The following is an 18,883-nucleotide window of genomic DNA, read 5'->3' as shown; positions in this document are numbered from 1 at the left end:
AACATGCTTCTGTGGTAACAGTTATAACTGAGTTTCTCCCCTGAAAGGCACTATGCTTTCTCACTTTTATAACTTAAGCTAGAAATCTCAGGAGTGGATTTCATCACGTTTCCACCAAGAATGTACACTTACCTGCCTTAGCATCCCCTTTTCTCCCTCTTCCCACCCTTATAGAGGAGAGAGCATTCATTTTCCTAAAGAAGGCGAACCCCCAGTTGGCTTCTGGATCCCACACACCCCTGACTTCTTCAGCTTCCCCCTCTCCAAATAACTCCCACTTACCCTTGCGCTAGTGTTTTCTGTCGTAAACTAATCTTTCCCCTGACACTACACACTGCCTCATTGGCTGACACCCCAGTTTTTATGCTCCTCATCCCAGCTTTAGGTCTTGAAGGGCAGTGTCTCCCGATCTTCCCCACCTCTTCTTTCCCACCAATCTAAGGTCTGCCCTACATTGTGTCTGGTGTCTGGTGTCACTGACCATTGAACCTGCCCTGCTCAGAGTCACTAATGAGATCTATTTGGCCAAATTCTGAATTTGCTCATCTTCTCAGTGGCTTTTGGCCCAGATACTCCTTCTCTCTTCTGTTAGCCCTCTCGTCTGTGGGCTTCCATGATGCCCCATTCTCCTGTTTCCCTCTAGCTTCATGGCTTCTCCTTGTCATTCTTCTTTGCTGCCTCCTTTTCCTCTAAATATTGGTGTTCTTAAGGTCCGGGTCCTCTGCTCTCTCCTCATCCCTCCCTAAATTATGTCGTCCTTTGCTTTAAATACCATCTCCAGGCAGGGGACTACTAGGGTTATGTCTCCAGCTCTGTCTTCTCTTCTGAGCTCCAGACTCATCCCATGGCCTTAATTTCTCACACTGAATGCTGAAATCACACCCCTTCCCCACTAAAAATAACTTCCCCTTTAGCCTATATTCCTCTTCATCGTAGTATATAAGTAGTTCATTCATTCATTCATTCATTCATTCATTCATTTCTTAAGCCAGAAACCTCACGGTCATTTTTGATTCCTCCCTTTCATACCCTCATTTCAGTCCAGCAGCGAGTTCTATTGGCTACCCAACAAATATTAGATATCTAGTAAATATATGCTGGATGAATGACTGTATGAGCCCAACAGAGAAGGGTAATCAAATTTAAGATTAAACTTAAAATCTGGTAGAGGAGGGATTCAGGGCTGTGCACACAGGGCATGCAAAATGTCTGCAGGTCCCTTTATTTCCTAGATGAACCATAACGACCCTGGGCCCTGGATTTCATCCTTAAACATATACAGTGTTACCTCATGAGACTTCTCTTTAGGCAGGTGGTACTCAGAACAACCCTAAAATTCACAGGTACGACACAGGCCTTCTCAGTACTGGGTTATCAAATCACATAATGTGGCCAAAAAGCAGGACAAGTGAAATCCTCACTCCCTCTGTTCTTTAGATACACATATGTGCACAGGTACTTATATACAGAAACACGTGATAGAAACTCCTCACCTGGTAGCATTCTAGATAGAATTTAGTCCCAGGAAACAACAGTTTTGTCTTTGGCATGTAAATGATGCATGCCTCCATTTCTGCATGGAACATACATTGAGAGAAGATCACCATTCTATAAGCTGGCAAAGATACCCTCACCGAGTCCTAGGGGTCCGCAGTGAGCTCCACGGCAGGCCTTTTGTGCCTTCCTTACGAAGATGTTGGCCATTCCATCAAGCCAAGAGAAGGGTGAGAGCTTTCTTCAGCTAGCTTTTTCTACCAGCAACATTTAACTGTAAGGGCTTGATATCTAATAGCAATGCAAACCGTGCTCCCCTGCTTTAAGTCCATATTTGGCCAAGCTAGCAGCTGTTTTATCCATTCTGCAGTATATCCCCAGAAGTGTGAAGTGAAACAAAGCACACTCTAGATCTTGAAAACTCCCAGAAATGTCCTCTCAAATGCAGTCCTGTTTGGGCCCCCCAACAAACCTGTCTCCTCTTAGACAATCTTACTATTATCAGCAAGAGGTTGCTCATTTGCTTTATGCTGTAGCAGCACTTCCCAAAATCTAGTCCATGAAATGCTGGGTCCATGAGCTGTCCCAGGGAAAAGGGTGTGCCATGGTCAAGTAAATTTGGGAAATGCTGCATGCAGGCACTTTCCCCTTCCATATCTTTTCAGTGTAGCCATTTGCACACCCCTATACATTTAACTAAGGCATTATGGTGTTAAACTGTAAACCCAGAACAGCTCTTCCTAGCTTCATCTCAATTCCTACCTTCTAGTGATTCAGCAGTGTGGCAAATTCAATGACAGCAGGTGGGTCAGCCAATTCATCCTTGGGAGACTTTCTAGTGACTGATCACTGGGATGGTTTCCTCAGAGATGAACTATCCCGGGAAGCTATAGACATCTCTTCTTCCTCCCTACAGTTGAAACCAAAGCGAAGCCTCCCTCTAACACCTGCTTTCTTCACCTGAGCTACAAGTGGGATAGAAGAATAGAATGGTCCTCATGACATCTTTGATATAACCAAGGGGTAGGACGTGTCCTACCTGCAAGACTGTATGATTAAAGAAGCTCCTAGATATGGCTAACAAAACTCTTTTTCTAAGACTCAGCAGCTTGGAAAAGCTTCCCAGTGATAGGTGTCGTCAGGCAATCCATTTTCAGAGAAATGTCACTTCCTGCTATGTAATGGGATTTTTTTTTTTTTAATCTTCTGGATCATCACTAAGTGTGTTATTAGGTAAATCAAGTTCTTGGTAATATGGTGTTACTGCCTGTTGAGTATTTGCTTGTGAAAAATATTTTTAATAACATATATTTTTCTGCTTACAAAAATAATACTTGTTTATCGTAGAAGGTTTGGAAATTTTGGAAAAGTGAAAGAAAATCACAATCACCCCAAATCACATCTTCTAGAAATAACTACCATTCATAATATGGTATATTTTCCTCCAAGTATATAAATAACATATAATAAAACATATCTATATATGTGGAATCATAAGGGAGAGAGTCCATAGATAGTTGGAGGAAGTGGGGGAAGAAAAGAAAGGGAAGGTCTGTTTGGCTTTCATATATTTGTAGATCAGATGAGTGCTTCTCAAACATGTCCATCTGTCTGATCAATGTTGATGGCCCGCTGCCTCCGCCCCTCGCGGTTAATCATTACTGATTTGCAGTCACCTGGAACAGAGGCAGGAGTCCACTGCTGAACGACCATCCCATGTCTTTGAGCCTGGGGCCCTTGTTGATACAGCCCTAAGAGATCATGTGGTCTGTTGATTTCTAAAATTTGTATTTAGCAAAGAACGCTTTTTCATATGACTCTTTAAGCAGAACCCTGATACATGACTGACTGAGCATGTTTGTTTAAGGCAAAACACGGTTCAAACCTGTGTTCTGGAATCACAGAATCCTCACTCACCCCAGCTAGGGCAGCCCCAAGATGCTAAGGAGGACCCTTAAGCCTGTGGGGACCATGGTGAAAAAAATATGAACTTGATCCTTTATTTTATTTTTAAAGATTTTATTTATTTGCGAGAGAGCACAGCAGGGACAGGGGGAGAGGGAGAAATAGACTCCCCACTGAGCCCAACGCGGGACTCCATGCCAGGACCCTGAGATCATATACCTGAGCTGAAGGCAGACGTTTAAGTGACCGAGCCCCCCAGGCACCCCAGTGAGGGGATTGGAACCCAGGACCACTGGGCCTGGTGCTTCTTCCGCTGTTTCGTGGCCCTGAGGTATTCCTTCCAGGGCCTGGGAGACCCTTACGCCATCCACCCCCTGCATGGGTATATATGGAGCGTGGGATCCCTGACCAGCCTCTTAGCATAATTTCACTAGTCGTTGGAGCGAGACACGTCTTGATAACTTGATAACTAATGTTGCTGTCTTTGGGTGAGTGTTTAGCATGGTACATTTTTGAAAGCATTCATGACCATGTCCTCCCGTCTCATGACAAGCAGAGTATCTCCGAAGCATATCCCTGCCTGTGCCTGTCCTGGTGGGGGACACGAGTGGCAGCAGCGAGTACGGCTCTGTTTCTCCCGATGCGGAGTTAAAAGCGGACCCCTTCTCTTTCAAAACGAGAGCCAAGTCCTGCGGAGAAAGAGACGTGAAAGGAATACGGACACTCTTTCTGGGGTAAAGACCTGACCAGCTTTGGGTGGAAGAAGTGTGTTGTGTGTCCTTTTAGAAGGGACGGTGCGATTTATGCTGTCTAAATTCTTCCAGCATTCCAGATGAAAATTTTGAAGACCACAGCGCCCCGCCTTCCCCTGAAGAAAAAGATTCTGGATTCTTTATGCTGAGGAAGGACAGTGAGAGACGGGCCACCCTTCATAGGATCCTGACGGAAGACCAAGACAAAGTTGTGAGAAACTTAATGGAATCTTTGGCTCAGGTATAACCTCTCGTGGATACTTCGTTTCCCAGAGCTGACGTATCTTACCTGCGTCTTAACCCCCTGGTGCTGTCACGGGCGACGTGGAGGCTCGAGGAAGCGGTAGAGTTCTTGATGATGAATCACGCCTATCCAGCAGAGGAAAAAGGGCAAATCCCTGACGTAGAAACCGCATTTTTGAACATAGCTATTTGTGAGTCACAGCTTTTTCAGGGTGGCCAAGTCCAACTGGCCTGCAAGCTCCTTTTACCCTTCATTCATTTGTTTATTGATTCGATCAACACTTACCCATTGGGCCACGTGACTTCCTAATTCCGATGGTAGCACAAGGCTCCCTGCCAGTCTCCTCTGAGCATTTAGGAAATATTGCAAACACAACAAGGACCCCCGTGCTCACGGGGCTACATGCAGACGGACGGAGGGTGATGGGCAATAATAAGTAAATTATATAGTGTGTCGGAAGGCTGTGTGGGCTGTGAAAAAACAAAGCTGGTCAAACTCTCACTCCCCGGTATATTCGTTTGCTGAGCCTGCCGTAACAGAATCCCACCGGCTGAGTAGCTCAAACAACAGAAATTTATTTCTCACAGTTCTGGAGGCAGAAGGTCTAAGAGCAAGGTGTCGGCAGGTTTGGTTTCTCCTGAGGCCTCTCTCCTTGGCTTGTAGATGGCACCACCTTGGCACGTCCTCACCCAGCTTTTATCCCTGTGCACCCCGGAGGGTGTCCCTTCCCCTCCTTATAAGAACAGTAGCCCTGTTGGATTAGGGCCCCACTGTTGTGATCTCACTTAACCTTAATTACCTCCTAAGACTCTTTCTCCACCTACAGTCACATTGGAGGTTAGGGCTTCTGATTGGGGTTGGGGGGCGGGGACACCATTCAGTCCATAATACCTGGGAAAATATGTTCCCTAGGATCCTGCTTACAGATCTGAGGAAGAATCCCCTCCCCAGTTCTGCCCCAGTACAAATGGGGTTTCCCCCAGCTCCAGGCCTCCAGTGCTGCCTCCTGTGTTTGGAGCAGACGCTCACGTCTCTTAAGGATATCAGCCTCCACAGACATGCTTGGCCCCCGGCATGATACCTGTTACTTCCTTTCGGTGACATGGGCATCAGGGACTTGTCTGCTCGGGCTCCTGTGGCCGCCAGCCGCCCTCCCTGCCTAGGCCTTCTTTCCTACCTTCTGTCATGAGAAAACAGCTGCGAAAAGGGTTGAGCTAAGGCGCCTGGGTGGCTCAGTCGTTGAGCCTCTACCTTCGGCTCAGGTCATGGTTCCAGGGTCCTGGGATCGAGCCCCGAATCAGGCTCCCTGCTCGGCGGGAAGCCTGCTTCTCCCTCTCCCACTCCCCCTGCTTGTGTTCCCTCTCTCGCTATCTCTCTCTCTCTGTCAAATAAATAAAAATAAAATCTTAAAAAAAAAAAAGGTGGATCTAGAGGAGTTGGGTCAAGTTTGTCTCTCAGTCCAACCTTCTCCCTGTTCTCAGCTGTGCTGGGATATAAACAGGGCAAGACTCTCCTTCTTGGCTCTTGTCTTTATCTTGAGAACCCCATGAAGTTTCTCCACTGATTCTGTCACCCTGGCAACTCTCTAATGCCCACCTCTTTTGATCCCGTAGGAAGAGTCAAAGGCCACATGTGTGCCAGCAGGGTCTCTGGTACGAGGAGAACTGAGATGAGCACCAGCTACACTTTCTGGGAAGACCCTGCGTGGGTCCTAGAGGAAAGCTGCCTCAAGCAGTTCCTTAAGGGCCAGGAAGTGGGGGCTCCAGGCTGAGGGACAGCCGGGGCTCTGAGCTGGGGTAGGGTGAGTGCCGATGGTGGGAGATGTGGAGGAGACGGGAGCAATTATGAACCTTCAGCTTCCTCTCTTCTCTCTCCTTCTGCTTACTCTGGTCATTCAAGGACTGGGGATCGGATGGTGTGAAATAAAGAAGGGAAACCAAACTTAGATGGAAGGAGCATCTGGGCAGCAGTTGGAGGTCGTACATTCATTCAACAAATACTAAGCATCTGCTGAATGCCAGGCACTCGTCTATGTGCTGTGGACATTCAGTGAACAAAACTGGGAAAAAGAAATATCACACTGAAGCTGGCATTCTAGCAGAGGAAGAAAAACAATGAATAGTAGTAAATATTTAGGAGTAGTAGTGGTATATACAATGACATAATAGTAATAGCAAACATAGTCAACATATACTAATGGTAGCAGACACTCTGAATGGGCCAGGTATTGTTCTTAGTATTTCATGTGTATTGACTCACTCAAGCCTCATGGCAGTAGAACTGTAGTAATAGTTCTAGTGTGCTCATTTTGCACACGAGGACACAGAGGCACAGAGGAGTTGAGTAACTTGTCAGGGCCACACAGCCCTAAGCGGCGGAGTCAGGATTTAGACCCAGATAGTCTGGCTTCGGGATCTGTGCTCCTTAGCACCACCCCGCTCTCCTCCCTGGGTGACAGCTCCCAGATGGTGACAAGGGCTGGTGGAAACAGGGGAGGGGCTGCTGCTGGCCATGGAGGAAGGAAAGGAAATGGCCATTAGCTGCTGCGGAGCGAAGGCTTCTCCAAACTGTGGCTGCTAGTGTGAGATGCCTGTTTCAGGTCAGAGACACGCAGGACGCAGGGATTGCCTAAATCTCATAATCATCCCAAGGGACAAACTCTTCCAGTGCAGAAAGCATCTGCTTGTTTGGGGTTTTTGAAGGTCCGTCCAGCAGGACTGCCTTTGTCATGGTCATGGCACCGAGCCTGGCAGGAGACTTCACTTCCATGAGTGGGCTGAAATTCTTACATTTCGCAGTTGGTTAATCCTATTCAGTTGTCTGTGGCTTCCTGGTTTTTTCAGCACACCTGAATGTTCTCTATAAAAGGAGAAAGAAAAAACAATCTTAAAAGCAGTCATCAGAGGGCATGCCTTGGTGCACCAGCGCAAAGGGACCAGTGAGGACCAGAAACTGTGGATCAGAATCACATGCTGAATCCCAAATCATCCACTGATAGCAAGGGTCCTTCTGATTGTATTGCTAAGGATACTGTGAATCCCTTGCTGTGACATCACATGGTGGCCTGGTGGGAGAGCAGGTTCCGATCCAGGCTCACTGCTGGCTCTTCCAGCCGATTGAGGCAAGAGAATGCAATGATCAGGAGCCTGGGCTCAGCCTCAGCTTGCCGCTCTCTGCCCAAGGCCTGGCATTACCATTTAACAGGCTGTGCGATTTAGGCAAGTTACTTAAAGTCTCTGAGGCTGAATTTCCTAATCTATGAAATAGAGGAAACGCCAGTATCTACCTCATGGAGCTTCTATAGGGAATAACTGAGATCATGAGCAACTGAGAGACTAATAGAGTGTTTCACAAATGTTAACTATTATTATTGTTGTTGTGACCATTATCAAGCAGGCTAATCATAGTTGTCTAATCTCTTAAGTTCTTTTCTACAACTAGATGGAAGTCATTCTTTAAGTAATCCTTTAAGTTTTTTCCACAGCCGGATGGAAGTAATTCTTTTTGTTGTATTAAGTATCTCTGGATACATCTTTACATTAAAACCCACCCCCTTTTTTAAGGGGGGAGGGGCAAAGGGAGAGCGAGAGAGAGAATCTCAATCAGGCTCTACACCCAGCACAGAGCCCATTGCAGGACTTGATCTCATGACCCTGAGATCATGACCTGAGCTGAAATCAAGAGTTAGGCACTTAACCAACTGAGCCACCAGGTGCCCAAGCCTACCCTTTTTAAACAAGACCAAAAGTGCAGATGGTGGTCAGGTCCCCAAACCAGCCCACAGAAACCCTTTGGACCAGTAACATCCTTCTGAAGTTCACTCATCATTTTTGAGGAAGTTTAAAGGATAAAGAATAGAGAGCACCTTTGCAGGAGAATCTGGACGGTGCTCTGCTCAGGAGAGGCGCACTGTCAAATGCACCCTTCGGATGCTGAATCAGACTCCCTGACACTGGAGGTGCTCATTTGTGTAAGCACGTTCATGCGTGCACGTGGACACAGGGATTTGAACAGAAGTAACGGTCATGTAAGTGAATGAACTGCCCCAGACAGAAAACATTTCCGAGCAGACAGCGTTCCTTTGTAGCACATTGGCCCACACATCAAAAAGCCCAAAGCAACATGTTCCTCTGTTGTGAAAACAAAGCTAATGTCAAAAAAAATGTTTGCTATTTCAACTGCTGGCAAACATGTAGCTGATTTTTCACTAAGATAAGCTTCCAACTTCTGAATAACTCATATTTTTTTTCTTGAACATATTTTCATGTTATTATGATATTGCCTGTGAATCTTTACTTTGGGTGTAATTTAGTTGGTGGTAAGAAAAGAAACAAAGTTTATAATTGTTCCCAGTCTCGTTTTAATTCCCTTAATGACAGCTTTCAAGCTTTTCAATATAATCTTGTCTCATGAAAACACAAACAGGAGAGGGAGTTCCCAAATGAAACCATGCAGAGGGAGAGAACTTGGTGGTACATTGATTGTAATAGAATCCTAGAAACTGTAATTATCACAGCCTGATCGAGGAATTTAATTTTAATGATGCGGTAACAAAATGTACAATAGGAGATAGAAATGAGCATAATAAAAATCTCGTTTCCTATAGTTAAATGAGGATAAATGACACCCTACCACATTCCTTACACAAAGTAGAAGAATTCAGCTTGAGAAAGGGAACCTGTTTCAATATTATTATTATATTTTTAGTATATAAACTTGTCCATCGGTTCATTCTTACAACGAATTACCTCATCGGTGTGTAAGGCAGTGTTTCTAGGATGGATTCTGAAGTGAGCCCCTTTTGATTGAAAGGCATTGACACACTTTAAGGGCAGTCGAAGTTCTGGGGGCACCTTGGAGATGGCCTCACCTACCTGAAGGAGGTAGGGTCTTAAGGAATTCCAGCCATAGTGCCGAGCCGAGCCCCACAGAGACTGAAACTTGTGTGGGATTCTGATTACTTCATGTTCCGGGAGTTTGTACACATCTTCTCAGCTTTGGCTGTTAATGACCCCCTTGGCGTGCCATTTCCATTTCCATCCATTTCCTTCTCCTCTCCATGTAGATGGTCGTTCTCAATCCCATTACTTCTGCTCTCCCTTCCTTACAGCTAGAGGTACTCTTGCTGCTATTTTGTGACTTGTCTCTCTGGGCTCTTTGAGCTTAAGATCCTATGGCTCATTGCCTGATCTCTCTTTAGTTCCCCATTAAAATTTCTGAGTGGGGGACGCCTGGGTGGCTCAGTCGGTTAAGCGGCTGCCTTCAGCTCAGGTCATGATCCCGGGGTCATAGGATCAAGCCCCGCATCGGGCTCCATGCTCAGCGGGAAGCCTGCTTCTCCCTCTCCCACTCCCCCTACTTGTGTTCCCTCTCTCCTGTCTCTCTCTCTCTCAAATAAATAAATAAAATCTTAAAAAAAAAAATTTCTGAGTGGTATTGCCTCAGCCTGTCCGTGTTTGGGGAAAGCTCTGTATATCTGACTAAATCATAGCTATTGGCTGACATGTGGGGTAGGTACCCTTCCTCCCAAAGTCTGATTATTTCTTGGGTGGTTGGTGGGGCTAGTGGGGCATAGAGTTCCAATATGGCCTTTTCCCTCGGGGGGGAGGCGCTTGGAAGCCCAGCTCCCAACAGGGGCTGTGGCAATGGCAGGCTCATGATGAATGTGTCTGGCACAGATCAACTGACAGGTTTTATTCACAGGGGGCCGAAGAACCTAAACTAAAATGGGAACATATCACAACCCTCATCGCAAGCCTCAGAGAATTTGTGAGATCCACGGACCGAAAAATCATCGCCACCACACTGTCCAAGCTGAAGCTAGAACTTGACTTCGACAGCCACGGCATTAACCAAGTCCAGGTGGTGCTCTTCAGTTTTCAAGATGCTGTAAGTATGATCTTTTGCCAAAGTTTTTCCACAAACGTCCAACCAAAATTGGAAAAACAGGATAAAACATAAGTTCCGTTATCTTTTCTTTCTTTAATAATCCCGATGACCTCTTTTTTTCCGATGGTAAATTGTGAGCCGGTTGCCTCTCTGTGTGCTTCTAAGGAGCAGATTTGTTGTTATGTGTTTGTATCCCCCAAAGTTAGATACCCATGTAATCGAACCCTGTGGGAAATAGCAAAACTAACAAACATCTCCCATGGCTGAACTCTGTTCTTATGAAATCATGTAGCAGGTCACTATTTTGGTGACTTTAGCCACTCATCTCAGTCGTGCACTTTCTAATTCTGTATGAGAACTGCCATCTAGTGGTCATCGAGGAAAATGCAACCGTGCAGATAGGAATGATCGCCGCTGAATAAAATCAACACTTCTTTTTTCCCTACTTTTTCTCTGGTTTCCATATGCAGCACTTTAAACATGTTTGTTTAATACACATTAATTCATCACTGAATGAAAATTAGTCCATGAGAGATTGCTAAAGGCTCCGTCCTCTCAAATGGAGTTGCTATGCAACACCAAGTAGAAGCCAGTCTTTCAAAAGCCTGATTCAACCCAGTAGGTGCTCTTCGTGAGTGAGACTTACCTGTGGAACTCTGTACCAGAAAAGCCTGAAGCCACTCCTAGAAGGCCTTCGCAGGATGCGGGAGTCTGAAATAAGAGAGTTCCTGGCAGTGCCTCTGGTGTAAATATGAAAGCACTTTGCACGATGGTATTTAAATTCCCCAAATTAACTCACTGCTAATGTATTTATATCTCCTGCATAGATGTCTTGACAATTGTATTTGGTGCATCAAATGATCCCTCCTTTAAAACCAAATTACAATCCCTCAACAGCCACTTGTGTACCCTGAAACTCTATGTAAGCCCCTTGGTCCTTGTGCTGTACTGTGGACAGGGACAACACTCCTGACTTGACTGAGGTCATGGGTGATGAAAGCAACTGGCAGTGCCTATCACTAATAATTAAATGCTAAAGGCACACTTCACTGCAACTAGGGAAACCTAACCATCTGCAAATAGAATGAAATAATTTGGTGATTTTGCACTTGCCCACGCCTTTGGCTTCCAGCCTAAAGGCTGGAAAACAAATTGGCAAGTAGAATTCAGATTGAGAGTGGTTTAGTTGTAATCGTGGGCCTTGAGCCCAGGTCACACTCTCTGTCTCTCTCTCTCTCTCTCTCTCACACACACACACACACACACACACACACTTGCTATTGCTTACTCACCATCCAGGATAGGAATGAACCCAAAGAATGTACCCTGTTTAATGAAGAGCTATGGGGAGCGGGTCATAGTTATAGAGGATCCCTCTTCCATCTTCTGTGTGTGACTCATGAGAGAAATGTTCTAGTTTACTGAATGCTATATGCCCTACATTAGTCAAATAAGCAGGCAATTCCTTTAAGAAATGAAGGTACAAGAACAAACTCATTCTGAAAGGATTTCCTAGAACAAGTGTGAGCCTAGCAATGATTCACTTCTTTTTGGGAGCAACTACTATGAGGAATTCCTCAGACCGAGGAATCCTCCCTTCAAAACTGGGGGATTTTGATGAAGATAGACCAAGGGCAGGAATAAGCAACTGGAACTCCAGCTCTGGGTGTGGGATTGCAGCTAGGTCACCTTGTCCCTTGCTTCTTCTAAATTCTCTGGTCAGAGCCCAGACCTTTTCTTGGACGGTCGTGTCAACCAGCAATTAGTGGAGTTAACCCAAATTTTAAATAGGTTTTTCTTGTCTTTATGATAATGGTTATTTTTTTTTTAAGATTTTATTTATTTATTTGACAGAGAGACGCAGCGAGAGAGGGAACACAAGCAGGGGGAGTGGGAGAGGGAGAAGCAGGCTTCCCGTGGAGCAGGGAGCTCGATGCGGGACTCAATTCCAGGACCCCGGGATCATGACATGAGCCGAAGGCAGACGCTTAAAGACTGAGCCACCCAGGCGCCCCAATAATGGTTATTTTTAAAAAGATAACGCATATGGCTTATACCTACAGTGGGATACTATTCACCCTTGAAAAAGAAGGGAGTTCTCACACATTATACTAAGTGAAATAAGCCCATCACAAAAATACCATGTGATTCCACTTACATGAGAGACCCAGAGGAGTCATATTCATAGAGATGGAAAGTAGAACGGTGGTCACCAGGGGCTGGGAGTGGAAGGCAGTGAGAAGTTATTCTTTAACGGGTATAGAGTTTCAGTTTTGCAAGATGAGAAGAATTCTGGAGATGGATGGTGGTGATGGTTGCACAACAGTGTGAACGTACTTAACGCTACTGAACTATATACTTAAAAGTGGTTAAGGTGGCAGATTTTATGGTATGTGTATTTGACCACAATTTTTAAAAAAAGGTAATGCATGTATCCATTTCAGTGTCTATTTAAATGTGTGAAATAGTGACTAAAAAAAGATACCCTTATAACACAGACTTTCAGTGTGAACATCCTTTCTGGAATATTCCAGCAGGTTCCTCCTCTGTTTGCCGAGATATAAACAACGGTGGGAAGGAAGATAAGGCACGTGCTGTGGCAAATCTGTAGGTGGGCACACACATGCTCATTTCCTCCCTTACCTGCTTTTCCAAGTCACCAGACTAAGCTGAAGCACGTGGTTGTATTAAACCTCAGAATCACAACACTAGAGACCAGTGTTTATTTTTATTTCAAACCCCTCAGATTCTTTTTTTCCTCCTTTACCACCTCCATCATCCAATTTGCAAACGCCATGAAAAGTGGAAGTAGCTTGTTCTGAGTCCCAAAGAAGCCACATTTCATTTAACCAGACTGCCTTTGATTTGCTCACATGGGGAATCACCAGACTTTAATCTGAAGCGGCCGTTTTTCCTTGTTTCCCAGCAACGTAAAGAAATTATTCACAATTCAAGGTGAAGAAACCTTTTAGTTGTTTCTGTTGATAGAATGTCATCCACATGCTTGTGTCATCTATGTTATTTGCAATTAAACATTAAAATAGACTAAATGTCACCCTCTTTCTCCAGGTCAATAAAGTTCTTCGGAATCATAATATCAAACCACACTGGATGTTTGCCTTAGACAGTATCATCCGAAAGGCGGTGCAGACGGCCATTACCATTCTGGTTCCAGGTCAGAAATATCTAATTACTTCACCAATATTTAGTGTTTGACATTCTAAATTACTGTTGATTCCTCATTTATGGTGTCTTCCTTACTGCCTTTCAGACCAAGTTAGCCCTTTTGTTAAACTGTTTGAAGACACCAAATAATATTTATCTCGTGCATCTAGTCCACGCGAGGTACACCAAGCCAGATGTTTACTCTGGGTGAGGAAGATTGCTTCCTTGTCTTTAAAGAGCGTATTTGGATATGGAGAGAAAGAGAAAATTATGCAGGTGACCCAGATACATATGCATTTCAATATACTCTTGTGTCCTCTTTTACTGGTGGTTCCCAAACCGGCCAGTGCATTGAGGGATGTCAGGAGCTCTTTAAAATTATAGCTCTCCAAGCCCCATCCCAGACTGAGTGAGTAAGAATCTGCTGGGAAAAAGCCCAGGAATCTGATTTTAATCCAGCTCCCAGGTCATTTTGATCCACAGCCAGGTTTGGAAATCACTGGTCTAGACAGATCCCAGCTATGTTTGCAGTGAGGTACAAAAGGGGTAGTGTTGATGAAACAGAGTTTTATGGGGTGAGAGACACATTCATCCTCTACGGCAAACTTCCAAAGTACTTTTGATAGTGTAGTCACCAATAAAAAATTTTAAACGAAGCTCTTCCATCCTATATGTGTGTGGGGGAGGGTGTGTGTGTGTGTGTGTGTGTGTGTGTGTAGAGATGATAGGCAGATAAACAGATTTAGATACATAAATTAGAAATATGTTATATTAATTTATACATGTATTATAAAGCGGTCTAAAATAGAAATTTAAAATGATTGGATAATGAAGTATCTTAAAATTTAGGATATTTACAAATGGTACCACAAACTTAAGTCATCACCAGGCCTTCTGAGTTGTGGAATTCCCTCTCTTCTCTCAGAATACCTTGTTTGATTTGAGAGTGAGGGCACCCGTGTCAAACTTTATACAAAACCTCAGTAAAGATGAATTTATTTCCTTCTTCTGTAAGAAAGAAATATGGGAAGTTCTAATATCCCCGAACATGCTGATCCTCTATGCGGGGCACACCTCCACCCCTCATCCCTCTTGCCCTGTTCCTTTGCATTCTTCAGGTCTTGGTTTAAAAAATGTCTTCTCAGGGTGCCTGGGTGGCTCAGTTGGTTAAGCGACTGCCTTCAGCTCAGGTCATGATCCTGGAGTCCCTGGATCGAGTCCCGCATCCGGCTCCCTGCTCAGCAGGGGGTCTGCTTCTCCCTCTGACCTTCCCCCCTCTCATGTGCTCTCTCTCTCTCTCTCACTCTCTCACTCTCTCAAATAAATGAATAAATAAAATCTTTAAAAAAAAAATGTCTTCTCAGAGTCCTGACCCACCGCGAAGTCTAAAATAGGCTCCACCACTATTCTGTCTCCTTGGATATGGTTTTTTCCCCATTTGTGATGCTTGCTCCACAACTTGAAGCTACCTTGATTTTTTTGTCTCACCAGAGGGTAACTGTGTCTGCTTTATTCCGTGCTGAGTATATTGTCCAGAACAGTGCCTATAAAACAGTGGACCCCTGATAAATATTAGCTGAAGCAATACATAAATGAGTTTCACCTGATTATAACAAATGAGGGTAGAAAATTTGCATAACTTAGAAAAAATTCTACACAGGCACAGAAACACGTAATTAGCGGTTGGATGTGAACCTAGGGAGAGTAATGCTAGTGTAAACCTAATGTAATGCTCTAACCAAGGTAACGGATTCTTGTGTTTGGGGGACATATCACCGGGATAAGCTTGGATGTGAGGAATGTACCCTAGGAGGGTTATATATTCAAAAGAGATTAGGGGTGAAAGGGAATAGGTGTGCATTGGTGAAAAGGATAGATGTAGGCATAAATTAAACACAGTAGCAACCTAAATGAGCAAGGGAGAGAGGGATTATACTTTGAAATATTTAAATAGCATATAAATGATCTGTTAATCTAATTTTTAAAACTTCCCTCTAAAAATGAAATACCTAAATGCAATGGATTATATCCTGGAATAGAAAAAAAAAAATCAGTGAAAAACTTGTGTAATCTGAATAAAGTCTGTAGTTTAGTTAATAGTATTGTACCACTGTTAATTTCTTAGTTTTGATGAGTATACCAGTTATATAAGATGTATTGAGGGAACTGGAAGGTATATGGGAATTCTCTGTATGACCTTTGCGATGTTACTGTAAATGTAATATTCTTCCCAAATCGGAAGTTTAGAAAGCACACTGATCATCACACCGTAGTTGAAACACTGGTAAGTTTAGGGAGAGTGCAGAGAGGCACATCTTCTGCTTGGGTGGGGGTCCCGTTGGTGGGGGGTAAGCACTGCTTTCACCCAACCCATGTGTGGAACAAGGCATGTTCTTTATGAAGACAGTTTGCTAAGGAAAGCCATTTGTCCTTTCACTGTGGAATTGGTTTCTTTGAGGCCATTAGGAGTCTCAGATGAAAAACCCAAATTACTGTTTGCAAGCATTTTTTTTTAAGTAGAAAATTAGTGGAGAAAGTATCTTTTATATTCCTCCTAGGATAGGGGAAGACCGTATGCATTTGTATACCAATATATAAATGATGAAATGTGCAAACAAGAGGAATGGATTTCAAGCACTTGAGAGTTCCATCTAATTTCTGAATGTCCCTAAAGATATGATTGAGATTCAAAGAAACTTAAACCTTCAAACAAGCATTAAAAATGCCTGTCTTCATCTTCCCCTGATAAAAATTCCTTCTAGGTGACAAAACACTACAATTAGCCTACCAAATTTTGAAAGACACGTAAAAGAAAACCACAAATTTAAAAGTATGCCAACAGCAGTGCATACATGTCCTAGGTCTGTCCGCAGAGAGGACCTAGATCTTAGTATCTAAACACCATCCTCCAATAAAAGGAATCAGTGCTCCCTGGAAAGATGGTTGATTCCAGGCCTGGGGCAGGGAAAATACACATGAGCCTAGAACATCCTGTGATGCCAAAAAAGATGGAGGCTTTTTGAAAGGACACTGGAGACCACACCCATTTGAAGGAGTTCCCAAAAATCTAAGCCAAAACAATTTGGGCAATAAAATAAAATAATGATAGCCTTGGGTTATAGTACATAGAATAAACTAAATATCTGTAAGTCTATATTGATATAAATAATAGAATAAATAAGTATATGGAGGAGAAGAGCCAGGTCTTTGTTATAGAATTCCAGTTAATAAATGTAAAAGGTATGAGGGAAATAGACAAGCACCATTAGGCAAACACCACAGTAATAATTATTGCAGGCAAGAAGCATCGATGGCTGCTAAAATTAGTAAGCAAAAGAGTAACGAGAAACGGGATATTTGAATGGCTGCACAGTATCTGCCCATAAGATATTTACTAATCTCAAAGGGAAAACAGTGACTTTACAGTGGAGGAAACTGGCAGACACCTCCTGTACCAAATGATCAAGGTAAGCATCGCTAGGAATAAGACACATCAGCATCCTGTACCTCCTGATATGATTCATTTAGTAGTGCACGACATCACCTTTGTGCTATTCTTGCCAAAAATGCATAGCCTCAACCTCATCATGACAAGACATTGGTGAATGCCAAATGAGGGTCATAGTACAAAATAACTGACCAATACTCCTCGAAAGTGTAGAGGTCGTGGGAGACAAAGAAATACCTGGGTACTGTCTCAGTCTGGAAGAGACTAAGGAGACATGATAACCAAATGCAGTGTGGAATTCTGGTTCAGAACAAGGGCGTCAGAGGTGCCTGGGTGGATCAGTCAGTTAAGCATCTGCCTTTGGCTCTGGGCATAATCCTGGGGTCCTGGATCCAGCCCCACGTAGGGCTCCCTGCTCAGCGGGAAGCCTGCTTCTCCCTCTGCCTGCCACTCCCCCTGCTTGTGTGCTCTCTCTCTCTGTCAAATAAATAAAATCTTAAAATAAACAAGAACAAGGGCATCAGTGGGAAACCTGGTGAAATTCAACAAGGTTTGTAGATTACTTAGTGTTATGGTAGCAAAGTCAATTTCCCCGGGTTGGGTCCTAGCGCCACAGTTGTATAAGATGTCAAGTTTAGGGCAAGCCGCTGAAGGGTATATAGGAACTCTCTGTGCCATTTTTGCAACTTTTTGTTATTCTGCCATTATTTCAAAAATAAAAAGTAAAAAATTAAAAAGTGTTCAATCTTTCTCCCAAAAAGAACACACAGAACACAGAGTACAGTGCAAGCCCCTTAAGAGTTTTTTTCCCTCAGGTTCTTTTCTCACTTGTCATCAGGAATCAGCTTTGCCCTGATTGGCAACACTGACTATCCGTTGTTACAGTCTGGCTGTGGGTAACCAGATGGAGAAATGCTGAGCATGGAGACCATGTTGGCAGTGCCAAGAGAGAATTGATAATGTAGGCAAACTGCCTACATTAGCAATGATTTTTAATGCTAAAGCACTTGATATTATTACCAGTTCAGCTGAACTACTCATGTGCCTGGTGTCCACATTAAAGTAAAATGACCAGCATTCCGTACCATCTGAGCTTAAGGCAGGAGTCATACACTACACTGACAAGGATTGTGATCTTTGGTATCAGAAATACCCTGTGTTAAAGAAGCTGGGTCTGGCTATTTCCCTCTGGGGAAAGTACTAGTTGGGGTGGTGGCTGGGGGTAGGGAAGTGGGAATAGTATTGTTGTTTGATTCCATCTTGCTGTATTAGAAACAGGCACCAGCTCTCAATTCCCACACATGGGCTTAAATACTCCCCGCTCATTACAGCTCCCCCCTCCAACCTCCAGGCCCCTGGTTTTCTCCTGACACTTGGCTCTCTCCTGACAGTCCGTTCTGCCTTCCATTCTTCTCAGGGGGCTCTGGACCATCATTTGAACTTCCTTCTCTCAAATGCCTCTGCCCCTTTCCCCACAGGCAAGGTGTTCCCCTCCTCCAGAATCCTGCTTAGGCTCTTCTGCTTCCATGAATCAATCCATGAGTAAACCACCACTGAATTTAGTTATTGCAAATGTGCTTTATTTACCTCTTAGCATTCTTAATACATGCACACGTGAATTACATATGAACTAGGTCTATAACTGAGATCATCTAAGATATTTTTAGCTGCATTAATTTGCGCTTATAATTTCATGTCATCTTTGTACCTGCTCTTATGGCTCTACTGTATATTCCTTCTAGCTGTCCTTTAGGTTGTTACCTCTTTGAGGACAAAGACCAGATGCTCCATCTCACTTGCATATTTTACAGTGTGTAATTTGATGATGGGAGCCACCACAAAAGACCAAAATAACAAAGTATTGCATTTGCTTACAATTTTCTACTTTCTTCAAATTATTTGAGAGAATTTTTCAGTCGTTTATACATACATAAAATGCTAAAGTATACAGTGTTAGGGCTATATAAGGGGGTATTTAAATATAAT

The 18,883-nt window shown here is 43.8% G+C and overlaps 1 protein-coding gene across 1 annotated transcript in view; it reads left to right on the top strand.

Moving 5' to 3' along the window:
- The window catches only part of MAP3K5 (mitogen-activated protein kinase kinase kinase 5), a 194,390-nt gene that overhangs the window by 161,034 nt on the left and 14,473 nt on the right, over positions 1–18,883 (top strand). Inside the window, exons 22-25 of the mRNA XM_034990749.1 lie at positions 3,956–4,133; positions 4,224–4,392; positions 10,099–10,284; positions 13,354–13,459. Coding sequence (XP_034846640.1) covers positions 3,956–4,133; positions 4,224–4,392; positions 10,099–10,284; positions 13,354–13,459 — 639 coding nt within the window. The remainder of the gene's footprint in view (positions 1–3,955; positions 4,134–4,223; positions 4,393–10,098; positions 10,285–13,353; positions 13,460–18,883) is intronic.

Source organism: Mirounga leonina, unplaced genomic scaffold (genome assembly GCF_011800145.1).
Source record: "Mirounga leonina isolate KUSES-001 unplaced genomic scaffold, KU_Mleo_1.0 Mir_53, whole genome shotgun sequence".
Taxonomy (NCBI): domain Eukaryota; kingdom Metazoa; phylum Chordata; class Mammalia; order Carnivora; family Phocidae; genus Mirounga; species Mirounga leonina.
Note: the sequence above shows the minus strand (reverse complement) of the source record. Positions and strands in the feature narration are given on the sequence as shown.